The 25,462-nt window shown below is 34.0% G+C and overlaps 3 protein-coding genes across 4 annotated transcripts; 1 reads left to right on the top strand and 2 right to left on the bottom strand.

Moving 5' to 3' along the window:
• Positions 1 to 241: 241 nt before the first annotated feature.
• Positions 242 to 2,791, bottom strand: LYK2 (Protein kinase superfamily protein). Its single transcript, XM_068616097.2, has one exon. It carries the CDS (start codon positions 2,518 to 2,520, stop codon positions 445 to 447), a length of 2,076 nt encoding a protein of 691 aa, XP_068472198.1. The 5' UTR covers positions 2,521 to 2,791; the 3' UTR covers positions 242 to 444.
• A 6,822-nt stretch (positions 2,792 to 9,613) lies between these two features.
• LOC137813708 (Aldolase-type TIM barrel family protein) lies at positions 9,614 to 18,981 on the bottom strand. Of its 2 annotated transcripts, XM_068616096.2 has the most exons (8): positions 18,725 to 18,981; positions 18,348 to 18,352; positions 16,843 to 16,905; positions 16,634 to 16,740; positions 16,426 to 16,523; positions 16,145 to 16,237; positions 15,989 to 16,030; positions 9,614 to 9,994 (listed from the first exon to the last, which is right to left on the bottom strand). In XM_068616096.2, the coding sequence occupies exons 1-8, from the start codon at positions 18,839 to 18,841 to the stop codon at positions 9,830 to 9,832; spliced, it is 690 nt and encodes a 229-aa protein (XP_068472197.1). In that variant the 5' UTR covers positions 18,842 to 18,981; the 3' UTR covers positions 9,614 to 9,829. The 2 variants fall into 2 exon arrangements, with proteins under 2 accessions (XP_068472197.1, XP_090157102.1); XM_090300976.1 differs by lacking the exons at positions 18,348 to 18,352; positions 18,725 to 18,981 and having other exon boundaries at positions 16,612 to 16,740.
• Positions 18,982 to 21,247: 2,266 nt separating this feature from the next.
• Positions 21,248 to 23,853, top strand: LOC150029562 (uncharacterized). The gene is made up of 2 exons (XM_090295923.1): positions 21,248 to 21,820; positions 23,623 to 23,853. Exons 1-2 carry the CDS (start codon positions 21,248 to 21,250, stop codon positions 23,851 to 23,853), a joined length of 804 nt encoding a protein of 267 aa, XP_090152049.1.
• Positions 23,854 to 25,462: the final 1,609 nt, after the last annotated feature.

Here is a 25,462-nt window from a genome sequence, read left to right as displayed (position 1 = left end):
GATATCAATGGCACCAAGGTCATAAGTAGATTTGGTCCACATGATCAAGTAAGCTATGATATTAACCAGTTTATCTCCTCTTTCTACGTCTACAATTGCTATTCTTTGGCTGAATCAGTTAACATAGCCGTATTTGATGAAGCATAGAAACATTCAGATAAAATAGATGGAAGATGCTTCTCTGACTGTTTTTGTAGCTAGTACGTGATAAGTTATTTTGTATTGTAACATGCTCCTGGAATAGAAAAAGGAAACAGCTTTGTATCTTATTCTGATTTGTTATAGTAATTACATACATAAAAAAGGAGCAGGTACATGAGAAGAGCCAAGAGATAGAGAAATTTTAGGTAAGCATTGCCTGTAGGCAGTAAAATGAACAAGATTTTATATAATGTCCAAAAACTAGGATCACTAGAACTACTTTGATTCCTTCCTTCAGTAGATTCACTCAAGATTGTTGTTTTCCACTGCCTTCACCAGAGGTTTGCTAGAGCTTTCACTCATTGACATGTGTTGTTCCCCTTCTGGTAATTCCTCCACCAATCTCGAAAGCTTCTCAACAATTTCCCTTGCACTTGGTCTCAAAGAAGAATCTTCCTCCACACAAGCTCTTGCAATGTTGACAATGGTCACTGCTGCATCGAATGAATAGTTCTCCCCTAATGCACTGTCTATCCAACCCCTTAGTTCATTCACATTTTCAGACACCAAGATGGACTTGATTTTATCCGTGAGCCAAATGCTTCCTTCTCCCTTCTCATTAGGCCTGCTTATAGGAGTTTGACCAGATAAAACCTCTAGCAAAACCACCCCATAGGCAAAGATATCAATGCTTGGGGAAATTATACCTTGGTGCACATATTCAGGTGCCAAATAACCAAGGCTCCAAGAGGCGGGGTTGGTGGAATAGAAGTGTGGATCCTCAGTGTCATGCTCAACACAACCTGCCATACCAAAATTCCCTATCTTGGCACCAAATTCTTCATCCAAAAAGATGTTCCTGCTCTTTACATTTCTATGCACATAGCAGGGATTCATAACATGGTGCATATACTGCAAGGCACTGGCCACATCAAGGCAGATCCTGAGCCTTTGGCTCCATGTCAGGAAACAGTAGCAAGAAGCAATGAATTGGTTCTTGATGGCTAATCCACCATGAAGCCAATCTTTCAATGAACCATTTTTGGCATACTCAGAAACTAAAAATGACTCTTCTTGCTCCTTCCCATCTGACATGCTTGTTCCAAGAAGCCTAAGTATGTTGGGGTGGTTGTGAAGTGCATCATGGAAAAGGCCAAGATCTATCTTTGAGACTGTTGCTGCCTTTGTTCTCTTGATTGCCATGTTCTTCCCATTCAGACGGCCGTGATATACTGATCCTTCAATGTGATTGCTTGAGCTGAAATCTTCAGTTGCTTTTCTCATATTCTCAATGGTGTATGTCTCCAGCAACATCTTGCGCGATGTGGCATCAACAATTTTCACATCAAGAGTATCCTGAGACCCCTCAAATGAAACTTTCTTGTCACTAGTGGAGGTGGTTCTCACACTTTGATTCAGATGTTGCAGCTCCATATCTCCACCTTCTTTGCATGAATTCTCTTCCCCCTTCTTGTGCTTCAATCTGATGAAGAAAAAGGCTGCAGCAAGAGCAATGCAGACTCCAAGTGCAACCCCAGCTAGCCCAATGAACAATTCAGTCTTCCACATTGGTGACTTGTTGTGTGGACTTAATACAGGGATGCTGTTTGTTTGAAAGCTAGAATTAGGTTCCTTGGGTTTAACCAAAGGACCAATGATTGGCTTACCATTAAGTGGAATGAGAATAGAGGTAAAGGGTGGAAGAGCAGTTCTAGCCCTGAGACCTTGTAATGATATGTTATTAGCAGAGACAATAGCTTGTTCAGTAATATTGAACTTGGAGGCCAAATTGGAAATTGTATCACCTTCACTTACAGGATAAGAAACCAGAAGCTTTGGCTGCGGTCTAACTTGGGATGAAAACGGGCAAGAACAACTCAATGGGATAATCAAGCTGAGTTGGTCATCAAGATTCCAAGGTGACACACCAGGGTTGTTATCCCTAATAGCCTTGCAGGTTGTCAAGCCCTCTAGTGATTGAGCAATGTCATAGAAGCTCTCTCCTTTGATAGTAGTTTTGGTTAGCTGAGCATGAGAGAAGCCATCTTTGCAAATGCAATGAATTGGTATGAGAAGGGGTTGATGAAGGGAGAGGAACTCAGTGTGTGGAGAGAATCCATTTGCTTGTGCTAGCACAAACTTATTGAGTCCCAAGTAAGAGGTGAGGTTGGAGAGAGAGGAGTAGTAGGAGTTAGTGAGAAAGAGTGCAAATGTTGCACATTGGTTGTGTGAGACATTTTGAATGCAATGGTAGCCAGAAGAATCAGGTGAAGGTGTCTCACAGCTTAGCAAGTGTTTGCCCAATGAGGGGACAAAGAGCCAAAGGAAAAAGACCAAAGGCTTCATGTGAAATGCAATGATCATTTCTACTGTGCCCATCACCACTCAGCTACCTCTAACATGGAGTGGCCTATTAAAATAGAACACTCTTTTCTTTTCTCTCTTGGGAGTGAATATTTGGGATCTATACAAAATAAGTGAGTGAAAGATAACAGAAAATTTCAAAGGTGCTCGGAGACACAAGTCTTGGGAATCACCAAGTTTATTTTGTATATTTTTCACACTGCCTCCAGCTGTTGAGGTGACTATAACAACACTTGCTTTAGACACTTCTCGATCTTCAAACCTCCCTTTATATGCATCTACTTCTGCATCTCACCAACCTCACTCTTCTAACATTTCACTCTCATGCTTATTCTCAGGATCAAATATCTCTACTTCATAATATACTATGGATTTTTTACCAAATACAACATATTAATTACCAAAATAATTAAATTTTAAAAAACTACTAACATGAAAGATGAAACAATTTCGATGTATTTAACTTAAGTCATAATCAAATTTTAACTTAAATGTATTACTTTTCATCATTATAATTTTTAAAAATTTTATCCTTTATAATATGAAATTGATTGACACAAAATCTGGAAATTATTCGTTACTTTTGATTTCTATGGTTTCTCCTTGTCACTTCACACAATCCACTAACAACATCTATATACAATCTCCTTCCACCACTTTTTCATAACTATTTTTAAATCTACAAAAAAAAAAAACAATTGAATAATATTTTTACAAATTAAAATTAGTTTCAACATGCCTAATTTGAAAAGCTTTTCTCATTTTCTAAATTCATATTTTTTAAGATGTAAAAAAAAAATCATTTCCGTTTATTTTTTTTGACTTGGAAAGAAATGTTTTTTAAGTACTTAAACAACCTTGGTTGTAGTTGTTTGTACAGACAAATCCTATAAGAATTCATTTACTTCAATGATATTTCCAAGTTTTTAACTAAAAAAGTCATAAGTAGTTCTTTAAAGAATGTTATAGTGACTCAATTTATCTCCATTTAATTTTAATGAGCTTTGATTTGAGCGAAATGAAATGAATCGATCCAAATAAAATAGGTTTAAGAAATATAATCCATCTCACTTAAGAAGACGCCTTCTGCATTAAATTAATAAAATTTTAAAAATACAAGTTATAAAATAGCATATTAACTCATAAAGCAGTTTGGGGAAAATATATTCAACCAATCTAATACTAAGGTGGAAAAAATCTATTAAAATAGAAAGATATAAATCAAAGTTTAATATAGGGTGACAAAACAGGTGATTTAGGCTTGTTTGGACCCGAAGTGTCACTGACTAGTTAAAAGTGGAATGGGAAAGGCTGGTCCGTCAAAATTATACAGGCTAAAACTGGTAATTAATTTCGTTCTAGTGACAAGCTGCCTTGTCACTTTTTTAAAAAACAAGAATTTTTTATAATTTTTTTATTTTTGATATATTTATTAAGTTGTAGTTATTAATATCACTTTTTGAACAATAAAATTGAATCAAAATTTAATATTTTAATAAAAAAATTAATGACTAATAAAATAAAATAAATAACAACAATACTTCAATCAATTAACTGTATACAGAAATTAATATAAATAAAGTTTTAGAAAACATTAATCATCACCAATTTGAATTCCAAAATATGAGATTCATCTTTAAAATTGTAGAAAAAAAAAAGGGCGGATTGGGGGACTAGCCCGCTCCACCCTGCCTATGGCCCACCAAGTTGGCAGAATAGGCCAAAACAGATTGATGAGTTCAAAAGGTTGTCTCGTCCCACTTAAATTATTGTAGGTTGGTGGGCTAGTATGTCCCTTCCCACTTGTAAGTGACTGGGTTGACGAATTAGACGTGTCAAACCAAAATAGATTGACAGATTTAAAAATGTTAACCTATCTCGTCTAGTCCGATAAACTTTACCATCCCTACAACTAACATTTAATATTTTAAAAAAAAATAACTAATTCCACTGGACCGTTCTTTAACTCTAAACAGGTTAGGTAAATTAGTGGATTAAGATTACACAATCCATCTCACCAATTTTACGTTGGATTATTACATTCTAACTTGTTTATTCAAAAAATGTTTGAGGAAATCATTCTTCTAGATAATATTTTTTTAAATATACATAAAAGACAGATATGACTAGACGAAGGAATGTTTATATAGAAAGAGGATAAACATAAAAAGAAAAATGCAGATAGATTATTGGATTGACTAATTTATGTATTAAGTCCATGGACCATCATTAATTTTAAAATAATGCATAGCCTTTTAAACAAATCTAAGTGCAACAATGTTATTTAGGTTGAAAACCTTTATAGGATTAAAGACTTAATTGGCCAAGTTGATGACTTCTTATGACTATTTTTGCAGAAATTAATATTTATTAATCCTCTGATTGGGAGAAGAGAAAAATGGTCCCCATGGTTTCAAAAGCTATTTGACATGAACCACATGGTTCCTATGACACCCTATATGCTTCACTCATTTTGGCTTCTACAACTACTCTCAAATAGCTCTCTTTTGAACTTTATGTTAGCAAAATAAGAAAACAAACATATCTTCCTACACTTTTAAGATATGATGTAAATATGGTGATGGAAATAGGATCCTTAGGCTCCTACGTTTTCTTAAGATATATTTCTAAAAAATATATTAAATGATACATTTTATCATATTATTTATAATAATTCTTTAGCAATATTATATAATTTAAAAATACTTATGTGCATAGAGACGTTTAAAAATATTTTAGAAGTTTATTATTCATTTAAAAGTTATAAACATTGGATTTATTGATGAAAAGTCACACATTCGTATAGACATTCGATTTATTGATAAAATTATTAAATAAATCATATATTATTTTATAGACTATAAAATTATTGGTCTCTAAAGTGATTTCTATTATTAATAAAATTTATAAAATAATTTATAAATTAGCTACCAATGTTTTAGTTACTAATTATTTTATATTATAAATTAGTCTGGAGACTAATTTAGAGACTAATTTAGAAAACTTTGGTAGTTGATGGTTAGATATCAATTTAGAAACTGCTTTGTAGATCTTTATTAATAATAGAAATCACTTTAAATATCAATTTATAAAATGATGTCTAATTTAATTTTTATAATAACCAATTATTTTGGTTCCTAAAATTAGTTTATATGTAGAGATTTCTATTAGAATTATTAAACTATATTATAAATTTGAGTATTGTGTAAATGCTTGTAGAATTAATAGTTATGATTGTATTTGTTGCCAAGAAATTAATTCAAAATGATGTGTTTTATTGAATTTGATGAAATAAACTATATTACAAGATAATAGTTGAATGACTACAATATTGAATGGGATGCTAAAATTTCTTTATTTTTAAATTTTAATTTAAAATAGTTACCAATTAAAATGTTAGAAGAGTTAAAAGAAAGTTGATAAATTATATTAGAAAATAACTAAAATGAAACACCTTAAAATATGACAACTTGATATCAGTTCTGTTCACTTACACTTAAAAGATTTATTATGTTATTATAATATTTTATTCTGAAAAACGGTTTAAAAGTTATTGTTTTTTTATTGCTACATTGTGAAGTAAACTTTATTCTAAACCTTATTGGCATCACCAAGGAGAAGCAACTAAAAGTTTAAAATGTTAAACACTTTTCACTTTCTTGACATGGTGATGAAGAAAAAGGACTAAAAGATTAAAATGTTACCTAATCTAAAAGTGCCCTAAACACACCTATTTTCTTAGTACTTGAATGAAGGAATAAAAAGTGGAAACCTTGAAATTTGAAGTTGTTATATTTTGAAACCTAAATTCCAATGAAAGGCAAAAAAACATGAAGAAAAAAACAGGCAAGACATAAACAAAGGGTCTCCCATCAATGCAAAAGAAGCTTACATGGATAGCACTATGTCTCCTAAGTACATGCAACTTTTACACATAAAAGCAAAGACATAGCTGGAGTTTCCAAGAATGAAAGATGAGAAGGAAGTATAGAGATTACAGAGAATATAATCTGTGAAACAGTGAGGATAGAAATGATGGAAGCAGTGGAAAGTGTATGGCTAATGAAGAGCAGACAAAAGAAGATTAACTATAATGCATGGTAAAGTTAAGGCATGAAAGAAGGGCTATAGATATATAGGTCCAAGAGATAATGTATATCCTAAGTTGACCATTGCCACTACCATGGAAAAAAATATTACCCACCGTCCATTCTTAGGAATCAACCCTTATCTCATTCTTTTCTCTTCTTTTATCCTTCAACACCAATATCTTAGGAAACCATTTTTATTTTTCACTTCTTCAGACACTGTCACTCATGTTTGTTTCAGAAAGGACTATGCTTGTTAGTGACACTCTTTCTCACACTTGCCAAAATGGATGATTTCTAAAAATCAAATTGTAAAGAGTGTTAGAAAGAAAATGTCTACGTTGGAGTGGTGTGTTTGCAAACATGTTTGATTTCTTGAAAGTGGTGAACCAAATGTTAAATGTTAGTGATCATATGTCATGTACGCAATTTTCATCATTCCATGGCCCATATAACAAAGCAGCAGTTTTTTAAAGACTAATCTCAGTTGCAGTTGGCTAGAATGATTTAAAGCTGTGATTTCAAAGTTAGCGTGGTTGGTTCTTAAAAAGCATGATGCATTTCAAGTGAAGTAGGGAAACTGCACCAGGATACAAAATACAACATAACTACAGATACTATGATACATTAGTTGGAGTGTTTCGCTGTGACTTAGATTGTGGTGTTGTGCTGTGTTTGGTCCAAGCATTTGATACGTGTGTCATTCTGGGATCAAAAAACATAATGTAAATTTGTGGTGTTGAACAGGTTAAGGAGGTGATGAGAGGTTGGCATCTGGTCCATTCTGAAGCAGAAAACTCGATCGATTGGTACTTTATCTGAAACAAGGAATAACGTAAACGAAAATCTGGTGGGTCAGATTCTGAGACCCATTATTTTTGTACCAACTTTTTAGCCTAAGTTGGATTCAGTGAAGTCAAAAAGTAGTGGAGTGGTGAAGATTAGAAAAACAAGGATTCACGGGTATTCTTAAAATATTTTCCTTGTATTCCCCTACACACTTTTTGATTACACAATTTAGGAACAAGCTTTTAAACATTTGCCTAGTGCTTGTGATCATATTCATATCCATTTACCCTGGCCCAAGACTTGACAACACAACATAAGTCATTGTGTTTTTCGCAACGCTAGTACCTTCTTCACTGCTCTCTCTCTCTCTCTCTCAATACACTTTTTTTTTTAACAACATTTTCAAAATATTACCTTCATGGCTTGTTAGTATCATGAGTGATCATATATTAATAACACTGTACCATTTTTCTACTGGAGTAAGTTCTTTTTTCTTTTCTAAAACACAATTTTAAAATTATACTGTGACACATTACAATTGTAAACTGGTGTTTTCGTCCTACTTTTGTCAAATAACATTTTTCTAAGATATTTTAGTTAAAAAAAGTAAATAATAGTGTCTTGTCAAAAAAAAACTACTCCTTCCCTCCCTCTCTTCATGCATATTAGATGTTCACAAAGAATTAGCAGCTTAAGATAGTTTTTATGAAATAACATCTATCTATTTATAATATATAAAAACAATAACTCTTGCTAGAATATCGACCTCTTAAAAATCGAACGAGCTTGAGTTTCAATTTCATTTAGTCATGTAAGCTTTTTTCTATGAATTATCTTCATATATAGATCAATCTCTCTCCCGTGTTTTCTGCCTTTTAATTAATTAACATAAATGTTGATGAGGAGTTGCATTTATAGAATATATTAGTTTTCATTAGTGAAGGAGTTTTTTTTCTTATCAAATAGTTAAGGACTTTTAATAATTAAAAACCATACCGTTTATTTAATTTAATATTCTGAAGCAACATTAATGAAACATGTCAAAACTATTTCATAAGAGAAGTATCAAGTTTAAATAAAACAATGCTATTATAGACGTCAACATATGCATTGTATGTTTAAATATCACTTTAAGCAAATCGAATTGCTTAATAAAATGTTGATAAAAAAGAAATTTAGTTTCATTTAATTGGAAAGTTAAAACAAAATTCAATTTGCTCTCATTGAAGCTATTTTCTCTGTTTTGCTTTCGGTAAGGTTTTGATTTAACATCAATAGCAATTTAGTTGAAGTTTGCCAAATCCAATACAAAAGTAAGGCATGGGAGTGAAAAAAGGCATGAAATAAGGTGACGTAAAATAATGTGGTATTACCCCAAGATGAATATTTGTTTTACCCTCAGCTGATGTTGAGAATGAGTTAAACTCACTTTTTAAAGCATGTTTTTCTATATGATCAAAGCATGGGGTGTGAATGAATGGCATAATAATGCGTGCACATGCACGTGAGAGTACACATGCTGCCCACTGTTCTTGGTAGACAGAAATTTATGCTGATTTTGGGAGTAGAAGGAGACAAATCCAATCCTGAATACACTTCTAATGTGCTATGTCCAGAATAAAGACGATTACAAAAAAGATATTGTTGATAAAAATACAACACTATAAAAATAGGGAGAACTTAAAATATCTGAATTTTATGGAGGAAGATTTGGTCAAGAACTAAAACATTTGGCCACGAACAATTCATCCATGGATCGTCCAATAAGTCAAGATACACTTTCCATCTTTTCAAGATTCAAAGACATTGTAGATGGACAAATTGGGAACTGTAGTGAAGTGTGATCAGCATCCATCTAATCAAGATATGTTTGTGCTACAGTGCACGTGCCATTGTGCACTGAAAAAACAAATCTAATTGGTGTAGCAATCTCAAACAAGAACAAGCACTTTGATGGAATGTTAGTTCATTAAACGTATATTAACGTATATGTAATAACTAAGGCAAGAGTCCTCCCCTTTACCCCCTCAATGAGTCTAATAAATGAATTTCATTCAAGAAAATAGAGTATCAGATACTTAAAACACAGATTTCACACTATCAGTAAGTATCATATTAATAAGAAATTATTGAAATAAGTGTTTTGAAATAAGTGTGTGCAAGTGTAAATGCTTAGTTACAACCATGGGTGGCGCTATCTTATCTATACATAATGTAAAAATACAATCAGGTGGTCAAAACTTTAATTTTAAACATAATTCTACATGTGACAGTAGCATTTGTCATTCCCTGTTTTGTCTATATATTTATGAAATCCACACATGATATAGAAATGTGAAGAAACATTATCAAGTCATTTGATCTTTTATTCCACATAGGAAAATGTTGACATTCAGCATATTGATTGGTAAGTTATGAAGTGTACAACAACTTAAAGCAACTTTTTTTTACTGTATCAAGGTTTGTTGTTGGGCTTTCTCGACAGAATTCCTCAGCAAGGATATTACTTGAGCTGGGTCAGGGGCACCAAACACTGAACTTCCAGCAACAATGCAATTTGCCCCTGCCGATGCAGCCACCTCTATAGTTGAAGGCCCCAAACCACCATCAACCTGCAATCGAAATTTACCATAATTCAATAGTTGAAAAACTAATATTAATATTATTACTAGTGTTCATGAGCATGCTAACACAACAAGAATTTAAAGTTCGTTTGGATAAACAGATCATTTAAGGACTTGTTTAATAACACTTTTTTCTGGATAAACTTTTGAGAAACCCTTATACAAGGACAAAAATAAATGATCATGTATCTCTTAACTTAGACGTAAATTAATTTAGAGAATACTCTCATTGAGCTTCAAAAATTTGGTTTTAATTGGTATATAAACTAATTTTAAGTTATAAAAAATAATAATTCATTTTACTTTTAATTTTCTACTACAAATTTTTTATTGAGACTAGTATAAAGAGCTTTGTTAAAGTTTTATTTTATTTATAATCGAAGAGGAAGCTAAAATAACTTGTGAACATATCCTGACAAGTTAATTGTATATGCTTTCCGAGATACTTAGACATGTGTATATCATAAGTCCAAATAAAATGTAAATGAGCTCTTCCAAGTGAGATCCTAGTCATCTCTAATCTCCATGGAAGTAACAATAGCACTAAAGGGACGTTTTTTCAAGATATAATAAAAATTCCGGGGAAAGTGAGCTGAGGAATATCACATTTTTCTTGTTTCGTACATGTTTTGGAAATACTCTTCCAAGAATTATTGATTCCAATGAATACAAAATCTTCATGTTTACTTTGCCTCTTATTCTCATGGTGAAAGGTGGGCAATTTTACATTAGGAGGGGAATGGAAGTTACTTTCTTGTAACTACCTCTCCCCAGTCAGTTATTCCGCATTCCACTTTTTTTTATTTTCAATTAAATTATACTTTTTCTGAAATTACTAAATGTCAACCAAACATGTTGATGGGGATATTATTCCTAGGCATAATAATATCCTTGGAAAAATTATTCTTTTGAATGGATTATTACCACGAAACAAACACAGCCTTAGAAATAATGTTAAATGGATAGTTTTGGTAAGAAACCAATATATAAAATAAGTTGAAAATGCAAAGGCAACTATGACAAGTGTAGAAGATACAAGAGAGGAAAAAGAGACCTTAGACAACTCAACAGCAGAGGGACACGTGGATACTGATCTAAACGAGGAAAGGAAAGTGCAAGGCCCAAAGTAACTAATTCTAGGCTGAAGCATTTTGAAAGGTTTAGACACTAGTATATAGAATTCGGTTAGAGGACAGCGAGGGGATGCGCATGACTGAATTGTGATCTTCTAATTCTATTCTCATCTAGTATTTTCTATGTCTGTACTGCTACCGTGAGGTAGCATTCCTCATTTTAATTCATATCCATCTTACGTAATAATACTTTCAGAGATCCCTGTTCCATATACATTCTTTTGCAGGTTCATTGGTACTGTTACATTTGGTGCTTTCCTTGAACTTTTTCCATGGCAAAAAAGACACTGTTGAAGGAATTATATCCAGATGTGAAACATATCTTGAAAGTTTTGGATGCTCATGAGAAGGAATATTCTACGCATTTTGAAACGGTTGAATCTGTTGTTGATATTCTGCTAAAGCAGATTTCAGATTTGCAATCTTCAATGCTCTTCACATCCATTTCGGTTTTGCAATGTTAAGCTTGATTGTCTGCGTTTCGACAATGCTGATGTTCACCAGTGGATTTTTAAGGTTGAATGATTTTTCAATTGCTATTACACATATGTTGATCAATGCTTAACAATTGTTGTGATTCACTACGACAAGGATTGAGTTCCTTGGTATCAGATGATGACTACCACTGATCCATTTCATTCTCGGATTGCTTTTACTTGAGTACTTGAGCTGGAATTTGGAAACTCTCCATATGAGTGTCCTCAATCTCACTTGTTTAAGTTGACTTAAGTCGGGTCAGTTCATGAATATTATGTCCAATTCACAACTCTAGCAAATAGGATTACCTCCGAAGCATTATTGGACTGTTTGTTTGTGTTCTCAAACTGGATATTAGGCAGATATAATTTCCCAGGCCCCAACTACTATGATTCGATCTGTGTCATAGGCCAAACTATATGAAGAGAAGTATGTGCCCAGAAACACATTATTCCTCCAGCTATTTTCCCAAAACACAAGCCTCAATACCATCAACCTACCGGTTTCTCAAACCATTAAGTCCACTAATCTACCACCCCTTCTTCCAAGCCCCCACTGTAATTAGTCCAAAATCTTCAAATGTTAAACAAATTACACTTGTCATGAAAAATTCTCTCCTAGTCATAGATACACAAATAAACAGTATTTGCTTCTGCACTTAGAAGATGGTGCAAGCGGAGAGCTACAACCACATCCCCCTGACATGATCCTACTTTGGAAATTGACATTCAATAGGAGCATCACTCTTACAATGCTTTGTGTTAGATACTATTAGATATTATTAAATATTATTAGATATTGTTACATATTTCTATCAATGTAAAGGGCTTAACCCATATTTTTTGTATGTTTTTTCTCTATATAAACATAACCCTATGTGTTCAATATACACAAAGGGATTTATCCTATTTTTCCTTTTCCTTTATTTTAATACTTTGGAATGGTCCTCTAGTCTCGACACAATGAAATTCCAGGGCTCTATCAATGGTATGTTGGTTTTACTCAACAGTAATAGTTCACATAATTTCATGCAGCCAAGACTAGTCCACTGCTTCATATTGCCAATAGAACCTATTCCTAGTTTTCAAGTTTTGGTTGGGAATGACAACTCATTGGTAGCTGAGGGTTTGTGGAAGATTTGGAAGTGAAAATTCAAGGGCATTCCTTGAAGCTCCCTATATACCTTCTGCCAGTAGCTGGGGCAGACTTGGTGTTAGGTGTTGCTAGGTTAGCAACAATCGGACTCCAGATCTCAGATTAAAGCAATGTATCTCTGAAGTCTGTTTGGGTAATCAATTCATTACCTTACATGGTGAGAAACCTAAACTCCCTAGTCAAGCACATTTCAATAATCTCCAAAGGATGCATCACATTCATGCTGTTGCTGAGTTATTTACTTTGCAGTATACTCTACCTGATGTTACTCAGGTTCATAGGCTACACTTTCCTATCGATATGGAGTCTGAATTAGCAATCTTGCTACACACATACAGAGAGGTATTTTCCACGCTGTGTGGATTACCTCCCAGTAGATCTTAAAATCATACTATTCCTCTTATGTCAAGTATGGGTCGTGTTAAGGTAAGACCTTATAGGTATCTACATAGCAAAAATCAACAAATAGAAGCCATGATCCAAGACATGTTGCAAGAAGGAATCATTGTGTTAAACACTTGGGAGATTTTGCACTAATTATAGGGCCTTGAATGCTATCACAATTAAGGATAGTTTCCCAATACTTAATGAATTGATTGGAGCTTAGTATTTTTCCAAGTTGGATCTTCGATCAAAAAATCATCAAATATTGGTGAGAGGGCAAGACAACACAAAATTGTTATCGGACCCACCAAGGCCATTATGAATGGTTGGTCATGCCTTTTGGGTTTACCAATACATTTCAATTTATGATGAATGATATCTATAGGAGATTGCTAAGAAATTTTTTCTTGGTGTTTTTTTATGACATTTTGGTGTAAAAGCCCTTCATGGACTTCTCTCCTTCAGCCTTTAGTTAGTCTTGCAACTCTTAAACAAACACCAGCTTTTTTCCAAGTTGTCTAAATGCTCCTTTTGCCTCCAAGAACTAAATTATTTGGGACAATGTTTCTGGCAGAGGAATGGCAAAGGATAAAGATAAGGTTCAGGCAATTGGCGCCTATCTCAATAAATATTCAACAACTGAGGTTTTCTTGGTCTCACGAGTTACTGCAGATGATTTATCAAAGGCTATGCAGTTTTGGATGCTGCACTTACTAATTTGCTTAAGGATAGTTTTATGTGGGATAGTGGCACAACGACAACTTTTGCAGAACTAAAATCTTCCATCACTCTGCTCTATTCTTACTCTCCCCAACTTCTCTAGGCCATTTATTTAGGAAACAAATGCCTCTAGATTGGGTGTTGGTGCAATGTTGAGTCAAAACCATCATCGAAGAGCATTCTTTTCTGAGAAATGAAATTCTAGCATGCAAAAACAGTTCGCCTATACTGGAGAACTTTATGCTATCATTGAAGTTATTGCCAAGTTTATTCTTGGCCATAGTTTGTGATTAGAACAAATCACAAAAGCCTCAAAAGTTTGACAGATTAGGCAGTTCAAGCACCTGAGCAGCAGAAATGGCTACAGAAGCTGTTAGGCTATGACTTCACAATTGGATGCAAACCAGGGAGAGAAATATAGCTGTCAATTCCTTGTCTAGATCCTTTTTCATGGCCTGGTGCCAAACTAGATTTCAGTTTGTATCAGTTTTAAAAGAGGCCATTGTTGTAGACCCTAAAATAAAATCTATTATGGCCTTGTGATGGGAAAACAGACCCCCTCATCCCAATTATTCAGTCCATGATCAATTGTTGAACTGGAAAGATCAATTGGTTGTTCCCTCGGATCACATTCTCATTAAAAAGATTTTGAATGAGTGTCACAGTTCATTGATAGGTGGACATGACAGGTTCACTAGGACCCTGTTTTGAATAAATGCTCAATTTTACTGGCGCAAACATGAGGACATCAAGCACTATATTCAGACTTGTCTAGTTTGCCGGCAAGCCAGGACGAACACAACACTGCCTTCGGGACTACTACAACCTCCCCCAAATTCCCAAGCAAATATGGGAAGATTTAGCCATGGATTTCATCACAGGACTTCCACCATCCAATGACTACAGAGTGATCATGGTTGTTATTGATAGGTTATCAAAATATGTTCATTTCTCTACACTGAAATCTGAGTATTCCAGTAAACAAGTAGCAAAAACAAACAATATCAAGGTCTATGGGTTTCCTAAGACAATTGTATCAAACAGTTATAAGGTTTCTACTAGCGAATTTTGGCAGCAATTGTTCAAGTTGAGTGGCACAAAGTTGAATATGACTACAATTATGCCATCCACAATCAGATGGGCAGTCTAAAACATTGATAAATGCTTGGAAATGTATCTCTGATGCTTTACTTATGACTCATCTAGGGATTGGGCTATGTTGCTACCTTGGGCTGAATATTGGTATAATATTGCCTATCATCATTGCGGTGGTTTGACACCTTTCGAGGTGTTGGTGTATGGAAGAGATCCTCAGTCGGTGAAATATGTCCCTGATTCAAAAGATCCTATTCTGGTTCTAGACCAGCTCATTACAAAAGGATGTTGTCCTTGGTAAGTTATAGAGGAACTTGAACAAAGCCCAAGACCATATGAAAACATATGCTGATGAAAGGAGGAAATACTTTGATATGCAAGTAGGGAATACTGTGCTGGTGAACTTGCAACCTTATCGGCAACATTCACTGGCTCTTAGGAAGAACCAAAAATTAGTTTTAAGGTATTTTGGGCCCTTTTCACTTGCAGAGAGAATAGGACAAGTTGCTTTTAGATTATTATTGCCCCCTGTAGCAAATATGCACTATGATTTTAACTGTTCGCAGTTGAAAATGTGCAAAAGGGATCACTCTACTCCTGATATAGAATTCGGTTAGAGGAGAGAAAGCAGATATGCATGACTGAGTTCTGATTTATCTCTGGGGACCATTATATTCTCATAATAGTTTTTCCTATCTCTGTACTGCTAATATGAGGTCGCCTTCCTCATTGTAATTCATATCCATCTTGAGTAATAATACTTACAGAGATTCCTATTCCATATTAATTCTTTTGTGGGTTCATTGGTACTGTTGCAGCAACAAGAAATAAATAAAAGATCATGTTTGTTTGTCCTAATAAGTGACAAGAATATAAAAAATTAAAATTCAAAAGATTTAACATGTTCAAGAATCAAGCAAGCAAAAAATCTCAATTATCTAATATGTATAAAACCATTACGAAAATATGAATCTAACTTAGAACGAAAGAAGTCAGTCAAAAAAATAGGCTGAGATACCTCAATGTCAAGCGATGGATACTTCTTCCTAAGCATACGTACCTGGTTTGACAATTCAAATGAAAGAAAAAGAATTAATGAAAAAATAAATAAAACTAGTATAATTGACAAGAGTTGTCAGCCATATGAGCATAGCATAAGAAAGAGTGGTGATACTTTATCCATCATCTCTGGCATAAACTTTTGTCCTCCAAATCCAGGTTCTACAGTCATCACAAGGACCATTTCCACAGGATTTTCAGCTTCCACCTGTGAAAAGAACAAAGATTACACAAGAAGAAAACACCCCCTCTAGAGACTAAGAACTTCAGGTCAGAGATATTATCTAATCTCTATTTTATGCACACAGACACAATATTCACAGAAGATAAAAGATGATAACAAAATCCAGCTATACAGGTATGACCGTGTGAGAACCGAAGGAGAAAAATATTTACCAGAGGAAAGACCTCTTCAATGGGGGTCCCAGGCTTTAACGATACCCCGGGCCTCATGCCATGTGACTTAATTCTTTGGATAAGTTCTTTCCAGTCATCTATCCACAAGAACCACTTTTAAGAAGGTAGACAACAAAATATTATATAAAGGTAGGCGGAACAAAACTGCATATGAGGAAGACAAACCAAAGGAAGTATAAGGACAAACTTTTCGATGCCTCTACATGAAATGTAAAACCAGAAGCACCAGCTTTTGCGAAGGGTTCAACATAATCAAGAGGATTTGTAACCATAAGGTGGCAATCCAAATATGCCCTGCAGGATTAATGGTTAGTGACTAAAATGCACCCTATATCATGTAAAGAAGCAAAAAATAAAATAAAATTGTCTAGATCAGTGAAAAAGGAAGACTGTTACTTTGTGTGCTTTCTCAAACTTTCAATAACTGGAGCGCCAATAGTTAAATTGGGGACAAAATGCCTGAACGAAATAGAAGAAAATGGGGAAAAGAAAGGAAATATGTTCAGTAATTTCATGACCAATCGCTCACACATAAAGATAGTAAAGTTCAATAATAAACAAAATTAAGCACACATGAGGGGACTCTAGATCATCCATAAGACCAAGTCAAGTTGAACAAAATTCACTTCACACACCCTTGCAAGCAGAACCTTGAAAGATAGTTGTTTATTGCCAAGCTCTACAGAGTTTGCCTAAATTTCATTCAATTAGATGATCATCCAACTCAATATAACCATAGTTAAATACCCATATTGTCCCATAACATGTCACTTTCGTAATGAAAGCAATTAGCCGTTCTGCCTAATGTCAATAATAGAGTACAAAAGAATTTATTTGTTTGAAAAACAAAAAATTGGACAACAGGAAGAAAATTATGATTCAATACGAAATCCATCCTCAGAAAAAGGCCTTGAAAATTGAAGATTCTCAGCATCTGCAACATGTTTTATATGATTATTGGGCAAAAACAAAAACTGAGTTACAAACAAATATGCAACAGAGGTATGTAGCATAGATCAAAGTACTTAGCTGGATGCATAAAAAATACTATATAGCCAACAGAATAGGTGAAGATAAAAACTGGGGTAACTAAAGGAAATAATAGCAGACTACAATGCTATACAGGTAGTTGATATTGGGGAAATTTATAGAAGAAAATGCAGCACTGATGATCACAGATGAATACAGCAGCAGAACCTATACTAACGGCACGAGGTTGCTTTGATCCAGTTAGTTATTATGGAACATGAAAGAGTATTGGTATCCACTGTAGCTTATAGGTCAGTCTTATTGACAAGCACATTTTAAAATGCAATATTTTAAATTAATTATACCTCTACACATACAATGAGATCATTCACCATTCAACAAAAATTCTTATCGCTGGTGCTATAGTAAATGTGTGATTGTGTTCCCATTTCAGTCTCCCTTCCTCACATTCAGAGAAACTAACATGCCTGGGAAAATTTGATAGATCCATGTTCAACGGAGGTTGAATGGTTTTACAGACACACCTTAAGACTGTTGTTACCTTAGAGAACTCTTAACTGAATAAATTAAAGTGTATATGGTATATACTATTCAAAGAGCTACAAACAAACTAATAAACTAACACCTTACTCAAATTCATTGTTATAAATATAGAAGAAAATTAACACAAAAATGTGACAGGAAGTCCCACAGATTATTAACAGGCCACAAAACTTGAAATGTTATCAGGTAAAAGAACTAACAAGTACTACCCCTTTATCTTTCCACACGGATAAATTAACTGGACAAAACAACAAAAGGGAATGAACTGAAATGCAACTTAAAATCCCATTTAATTTGAGGCAATGACAATCTGAGTAGTGAGGGGCAAAGTCAGCAGCATAAGCAAAGCAAGAGAGTAATTTCCTTACCCATCCTGCAAATAAACCAAAAATGAAAAACATCAGGAGCCATGGCAGCTGACAAAATAAAATATTCGCAATCAGATAAACGACTAGATTCAGAACTCAGTAACAATGACACATTCTTTCAAACTTGGTTAACAAATAACAAAATAAGACATAATTGCAAAAGATAAAGATTGCATGCAATAGAAGAAAACAAATGTCTAGAGATCCTTTCCCAGCATTTTTCTTGGGCATAATTACGGGATCATGAACACATTTTGAGTTCTGTAAACTTGAAGTTCGACATTTCCCGAAGGATGTTAGATATTCTACACCGTATAGTGATATGATCGAACTAGGGTATATAATAGAACAAAATTGTACGAAAATAAGAAGAATACCATGATGTCCATGTGAAGCCAATCGGCGCCAAAGTCGAGCATGCGGTGAGCCTCGGAAGCCAAATTGGCGAAGTCGGAAGAGAGCATGGAAGGAGCAATTTTGGGAGTCACAGCCATTCTATGCTTCTCTCTCAGGTACGGACGGAGCAAACGGGAAGATGAAAAGAAAACGACTTTCTCTTATTCGCGATTGGGGGTTAGGTAGGTGCTGCTTAACAGTAACGCTATGCTTTGACTTTTACTTCTTGGAACCAAATTTTGACGCTCCCATTCACTTGGATTTGGATTATAGGTGGTTCAAAACTTATAAAAAAAGTAACACAAAATTTATTAAATAAAGTTCAAATTTAGTGTTAATTAACCACCATCAAATATGATTTTTTCCTACAATTACTTTCCTATCCTCCTCTATTTTCACTAATTTTTATTATAAAATATTTAACAACTTTTATTATAAAGTATTTAACAAGTTTTTAAAAGAAAATGTTTTACAATTTTATAATAACAAAAACTAAAAAAATCGATGCAAATCTAATAGTAAAATAGTAGTATAGGTTAGATTTTATATTAAGTTTAAACTAAATCATATTGAAAACTTTTATATCTAGTTTGAGAAATATTTGATATGAAATAAGTTTACACATACGGTATGATTGGAGTTATTTGTGAGGATAATTCTCTTAATAAAAGTTATATATAAATAGTAAATAGTTATCGGACATTTTGTTTTTTTATAGTTCTAATTTAATTTTGTAATTCTTGATCAATATTTAATATATTTCTCAGAATTTTTTTATTTTTTTATCCTTTCTTTCTATTTTTAGTTCTTTTGAGTGCAATAGATTCCACAACTACGATTATCACATCAATTAGTATCAGTTAGTACAATTTTGCAATTCCAATGACGAACGTCACTCGCAATGTAATAATGATAAAAATTTGGAAGAATGGGTTACAACTAGATTAGAAGCTCATATGGGGGGATTTAGTAGGATCTTTATAAAAGACTTTGGGAATGAAAGAAACTTTAGAAAAAAAGTTCAAACATCCTATAATTTTAATTAACTGCTAAAAAAAACAAGTATAAAATATGATCAAGCTTGTTTGAAAAACAATAATTTAAATTTCACAACATATCAGATTACTTAGTATCAACCAGTACGATTTTGGAACATTTTAGTGGCGGATGTAATTCATAACACAACAATAATAAAAGATTTGGCACAATGGGTCACAGCTGGATTAGAAGCTCGTCTGGCAGAATTATAGGGGTCTTTACAAAAAACTTGGGGGAGTCTTTGAAAGAAACTATTATAACAAAAGTCTAACACCTATGATTTAATTAAGTTCTAAAACTAGTCAAGTATAAAACTTGATCATGCTTTGTATGAAAGACGATAAATTAAACTCAATAATAGATAATGTAATATGCAAGTGTTTTGTTTGACGGATGATGTGACATTGTGGAGTCCTAACTTCTATATGATGAAAGCATGAACATGATTAGTCAAAAAGAACATAGATTTAAGTTAACATCGTACTACACAAAAACATATAAATATTTATTCTATGTTGTAGTGAATTGTATATTACTTTCGTCTGCCCAAGAGATTCATTAGCAAAAGACAAATTCACATTATAATATCTCTTAAATAAAGAGCTTGTTAGAAATTATGTTTTTTAACTGCAAATAAATGCACATAAGTGCAAGTGATATTTTATTATTCTGTTTTAATTGTTGATTTAATATTTCTAGGTAACTGCTCATAAAATTAGTTAAAGAGTTTGTTACTGCAAATACTATAAATGTAATTGTCAGCAAAGATAATAAAATATCTTCTTCTGATTTATTCAAAAAACCAACAATTGGTATCAGAGCTATCTTCTTGAGGGATCTATGAGGTTAGTAGAGTGCATCAATGGAAGGAGGTTTCAATTTTTCAACAATGGTACCACCTGTTTTTGATGGAGACAATTATCAAATGTGGGTTGTTCGTATGGAGACCTATCTACAAGCATTGGATTTATGGGAAGCTGTAGAAGAGGAAATTCAGTCCCTTCCAGAAAACCCTACTGTGGCACAAATAAAATCACAGAAGGAAAAGAAGATGAAAAGATCAAAGGCAAAAGCATGTCTATTTGCAGCTGTATCTCCTATGGTATTCACAAGGATAATGTCCTTGAAGTCAGCAAAAGAAATTTGGGATTACCTCAAGGCAGAATATGAAAGTGATGAGAGGATTTGTGGAATGCAAGTGCTGAATCTAATCAGGGAGTTTGAACTGCAAAGAATGGAGAGTCAAAATCGTAAAAGAGTACTCTGACAGACTTCTAAGCATTGCCAACAAAGTGAGGTTGCTTGGATCTGTGTTAAAAGATTCAAGAATTGTGGAAAAACTACTTGTAACGGTTCTAGAGAGGTTTGAAGCCACCATAACAACCCTAGAGAACACAAAGGACCTATAAAAAATTTCTCTTGCAGAGCTCTTAAATGCTTTACAAGCACAGGAATAAAGAAGAGCCATGAGACAAGATGGAGCAATAGAAGGAGCCTTAACAACCAAACATGAAGGTGGCTGGAGAAACAAAGGTAGCAAGATCAAGCAGAACCAGCAAGAAAATGGAGAAGTTGTTGCACACAATAACAACAAAAGGAGAAATTACCCTCCTTGTAAGCATTGCAACAAATTAGGCCATCCACCATTTAAGTGTTGGAGAAGACCTGATGCTAAGTGCAACAAGTGCAATCAACTTGGGCATGAAGCAGTCATTTGTAGAAACCAAAGTGAGCAACAAGAGGTAAACCAAAGTGAGCAACAAGATGTAAATGCTCAATTTGCAAATGAGGAGGAGGATGTACTTTTTGTTGCAACTGGTTTCTCCAACAATATTTCAAGTGCATCTTGGCTAATTGATAGTGGATGCACAAATCACATGACTTATGACAAAAAACTTTTCAAGGAGTTGAAGCCTTCAAAAATCACAAAGGTCAAGATAGGCCATGGGGGTCACATTTCAGTAAAAGGAATAGGAACCATTGTTGTAACAACACATTCAGGTACTAAAACTATTATTGATGTGTTATATGTGTTGAAGATGGTTGCTGCCCTCTTCAAGACTGTGTTTGATGAAGACTTATATGTAGAGTTTGATGAAGACTTGTATGTACTTTTCATGTATTTTTGCCTTGCTTTAAGTATGTCTTAGTTAGTGCTTAGAGGTTGTCTAAGAGTGGGCTTTTTGCTGAGTAACTCACCTCATAACCACTGGCCATGTGATAAGAACAAGCATAAGTTTTCTTAAACTGTTTTTCACATGTTTTACAAAAAACACGTTTACTGCATAAAAATAAATCTGTTCTTTTCTAAATAAACAGATTCATTTTTTCTCACTGATGCCTTGGCTCAGTCTTGTAAAAATTAGATTTTGTGCATCAGGTATTTTGACTAAGTCTTCTTCTTTTCAAAACGACTGAGTTTTAAATTGTTAAACTTTCTCTGTTTTCGTTTTGAAAAATAAATCTGTTCATCTGTAAATGAATAGATTCTTTTTGCCTCTGGTGCCATGTCAAGCTTAAACGTTTTTCAGTTTTATCTCAGCACCAGAATGGTTGACTAAGTCTCCTCACTTAACAAATTCTCTAACTGCTTTTGAAAATAAATCAGTTCATTTTATAACAGCTTTAACTGTTTTTCAAAATTCTGTTATAAGCTGGCTTTCTATAAAATGCAAACTTGTTTTCTGAGTTAAATAACAATTCAAACAATTCATACATTTGCAAAAACAAGTTTTGACAGCAGAGAGTTAAGTGTTTACAAAGGATTAGCATTTGTTCTTCAAAGATTTCAAAAATCACAAAGTGCTTGTTCTTGGTTTGGTTCCAAAAGCTTGGTGTGAGGTGCAGCTACTGTTCTAGCAATCTTGCCTACTGGTTTAAGGCAGATCTGTGTATCCTCAATCAGGTGTAGTCGTTTCACATCTCTTTCCTGTAATAGTTTGGTTGAACACTCTTCTTGATAGGTGTTCTTGAAGAGTGGGTGTGTGTATGCTGAAATAGGTTTTTTCAGCAAGAGTACCTAAGTTCTTGTAGGTTTCAAGAACAGTGGGAATTGTACTTGGTTGTACTGTGTGTTAGTGATTTCCACCTGTTGTTGGTGAAGACTGAATGTAGCTCAGGTTGAGTGAACCAGTATAATTGCTTGTGTTCATTCTCTCTCTCTCTCTGCAATTTCGTTTCTGCATAATTGATAAAACAGCAAAGAAATAAATCTGTTCAATTGAAAATAAATCTGTTCTTTCTGGGCACTGCGCATACTATTCTTGATTTCTGAAAAAGGTGTTTGAATCTGATAAGAACATATGTAATCTGCTAAAAACCATTGAAACAGATTGACTGTGAAAGGCTGTTCAAGAAACTGCAAATGCTATTAATTGAATCTTAAACAAATTGCTTAAAGTTGAAACTTGCTGTTCTATGATTCATTGTTCTTAATTTCTGGAAAATTGCTTGACATCAAGAAGAACACTCATAGTCTGTTAAAAGCCACTGGAACAGCTTGTTTGCAAAGGTCACTCAATTAATTAGCATGCTATCAATTGAACCTTAATCACTTGCTTGAAATTGAAGCTTGCTGTTTTGTGTTTCACTGTTTTTTCAAATCTGATATTTGTGTGTGTGCTGCTGGAAATTCTCACTACATAATCTTGTGATTAACCTTGCTGAATTAAAAGCTTTTCAAACAAAAATAGTGCTGAAATAAATCTGTTCATTTTCACATAAATCGATTTATTTTCTGTAAAACTGTGTTAAACACTGTTTCTGCGAGAAAGTTTTAAAAGGTCAATTCACCCCCCCTCTTGAACTTTGGCACTATTAAACCCAACAATATGTACCTAACATAGACCAAAACTTATTGAGTGTTGGTCAGTTGCTACAAAAAGGCTTCAAGGTGTTGTTTGAAGATAACCACTGTTTGATCAAGGATGTTACAGGACAAGATTTGTTCAAGGTACAAATGAGAGGCAAAAGTTTTTCATTAGATCTATTTCAGGAGGAGCTGACTGGTCAAGGACTTCTCAAGATGCAAAAATCTGAAATGGAAGATGATCCACCAATTAAAGGCAATTGATTACTCTCTGACATATATCATAGATGTAACGTTGCAATATGTGAACCTGTGGATCACAAAGAACTTGTTGATCACAAAGAAGTTATCAATAACCCAAAGGCGGAAAAGACAATGGAGGAAGAGGTGTATATGATTGCGAAGAACAAAACTCGGGAGCTTGTTGACATACCTCGAAATAGAAAGGTACATCAAATGGATGTCAAGTCAACATTCATAAATGGATTTCTTGAAGAGGAAATTTCTGTTGAGCAACTTAAAGGTCTCATTGTGGAAGGAAAAGAAGACAAAGGCTATCTTATCAACTTAGGCTTTGACAAAAGTCTTTTAGAATCTGCACCTTATGTCAAATCAAAAGGTGTTGAATGGAGATTAAGCAAAGCGAGGATGAAAAAAAATAAAAATTGTAGATTTATTTACCAAGTCACTTCCAACCAACAAGTTTGAGTTCTCAAGACAGAAGATTGGAATTTGCAGTTCAAAAATCAAGGAGGAGTGTTGGAAATTCTGTTTTTTAACAGCAAATAAATGCACATAAGTGCAAGTGATATTTTATTATTCTGTTTTAATTGTTGATTTAATATTTCTAGGTAACTGCTCATAAAATTAGTTAAAGAGTTTGTTACTGCAAGTACTATAAATGTAATTGTCAGCAAAGATAATACAATATCTTCCTCTGATTTATTCAAAAAACCAACAGAGCTAAAGCTTCTTTTTCTTCAACAATTCCCTAAGCAATACATTGTCAACTCTGAAAGGATTATCTACTTCGTATGACACTTAACTTTAGTCAAATTCAAGTAAAAGCATACTACCAGAGAAAAAAATAAGTTGATGCAATCCTTGCTTGCATCTTCTTGCTTCTTTTGCTTTGATGTTTTTTTGCGGTTTGATGTAGGAGTTTTATGGATGAAGATTTACGTGAGAAGTGAATGAATTCGATGCATGAAAGTTGAGGCTTAGAAGAGGTGACGCCAACTTCTAAGAAGATCCAAGCTAAACATTCACAAAGGTGCTAACTAGGAGAGAGTTAGGAGACAAGTGAAGCTGAATTTTGGCAGCATTTCATTAGTCTAATCCAAGCTATTTTACAAGGTGATTAACAACTTTATTTATAGTGTTGATTGGTGCTAAATTTCATAAATATTCCTCCACTCATAGCTTAACAGATGGCACTATATAATTGGAGCAAATTCTTTCCATTTCTGGCTTGACAAGTGGTGTGTTGGCATTGGTTTAGAAAACTCTCTATTGAGGTGGAGCCATGTGTCACTCACGCCTTCCATGCCTAGTCCAGCTAGCTTCACACATCCCACATGCCTCCATATGTGACATTCCATCTCACTAGATGCCTTCCATGTCATGCTCCAAGTGTATGGTTTTACCCTAAACGGTCTACGGTTGCATTGGGCCTAAGAGGCCCAATTGTGAATACATGGCCCTTGAAATGACCATAGACGGTCTAGACTTTATAATTTTATTTCATCCTACTCTATTAGGTCTAATGTAAGAATTAATGGCCTTAACAAGAGGGGGTGAATTGTTTAAGGCAAGTTTATCGCAAATACTGGCTAAGAATGAAGATTAATGATGATTTACAGATCAAAGAATC

Source organism: Phaseolus vulgaris, chromosome 1, assembly GCF_051622355.1.
Source record: "Phaseolus vulgaris cultivar YP4 chromosome 1, ASM5162235v1, whole genome shotgun sequence".
Taxonomy (NCBI): domain Eukaryota; kingdom Viridiplantae; phylum Streptophyta; class Magnoliopsida; order Fabales; family Fabaceae; genus Phaseolus; species Phaseolus vulgaris.
Note: the sequence above shows the minus strand (reverse complement) of the source record. Positions and strands in the feature narration are given on the sequence as shown.

What these genes read in the sequence shown, in the direction of transcription:
- LYK2 (XM_068616097.2), bottom strand. Translation starts at nt 2,520, where the DNA reads ATGGGCACAGTAGAAATGATCATTGCATTTCACATGAAGCCTTTGGTC.
- LOC137813708 (XM_068616096.2), bottom strand. Translation starts at nt 18,841, where the DNA reads ATGGCTGTGACTCCCAAAATTGCTCCTTCCATGCTCTCTTCCGACTTC. An exon ending in AGTTTGAGAAAGCACACAAA is followed by an intron (nt 16,741 to 16,842) that starts GTAACAGTCTTC and finishes TTAATCCTGCAG; the next exon opens with GGCATATTTGGATTGCCACC. An exon ending in TTGAAGAGGTCTTTCCTCTG is followed by an intron (nt 16,238 to 16,425) that starts GTAAATATTTTT and finishes TTCTTTTCACAG; the next exon opens with GTGGAAGCTGAAAATCCTGT.
- LOC150029562 (XM_090295923.1), top strand. Translation starts at nt 21,248, where the DNA reads ATGAGACAAGATGGAGCAATAGAAGGAGCCTTAACAACCAAACATGAA. An exon ending in ATGTGTTATATGTGTTGAAG is followed by an intron (nt 21,821 to 23,622) that starts ATGGTTGCTGCC and finishes TATGTACCTAAC; the next exon opens with ATAGACCAAAACTTATTGAG.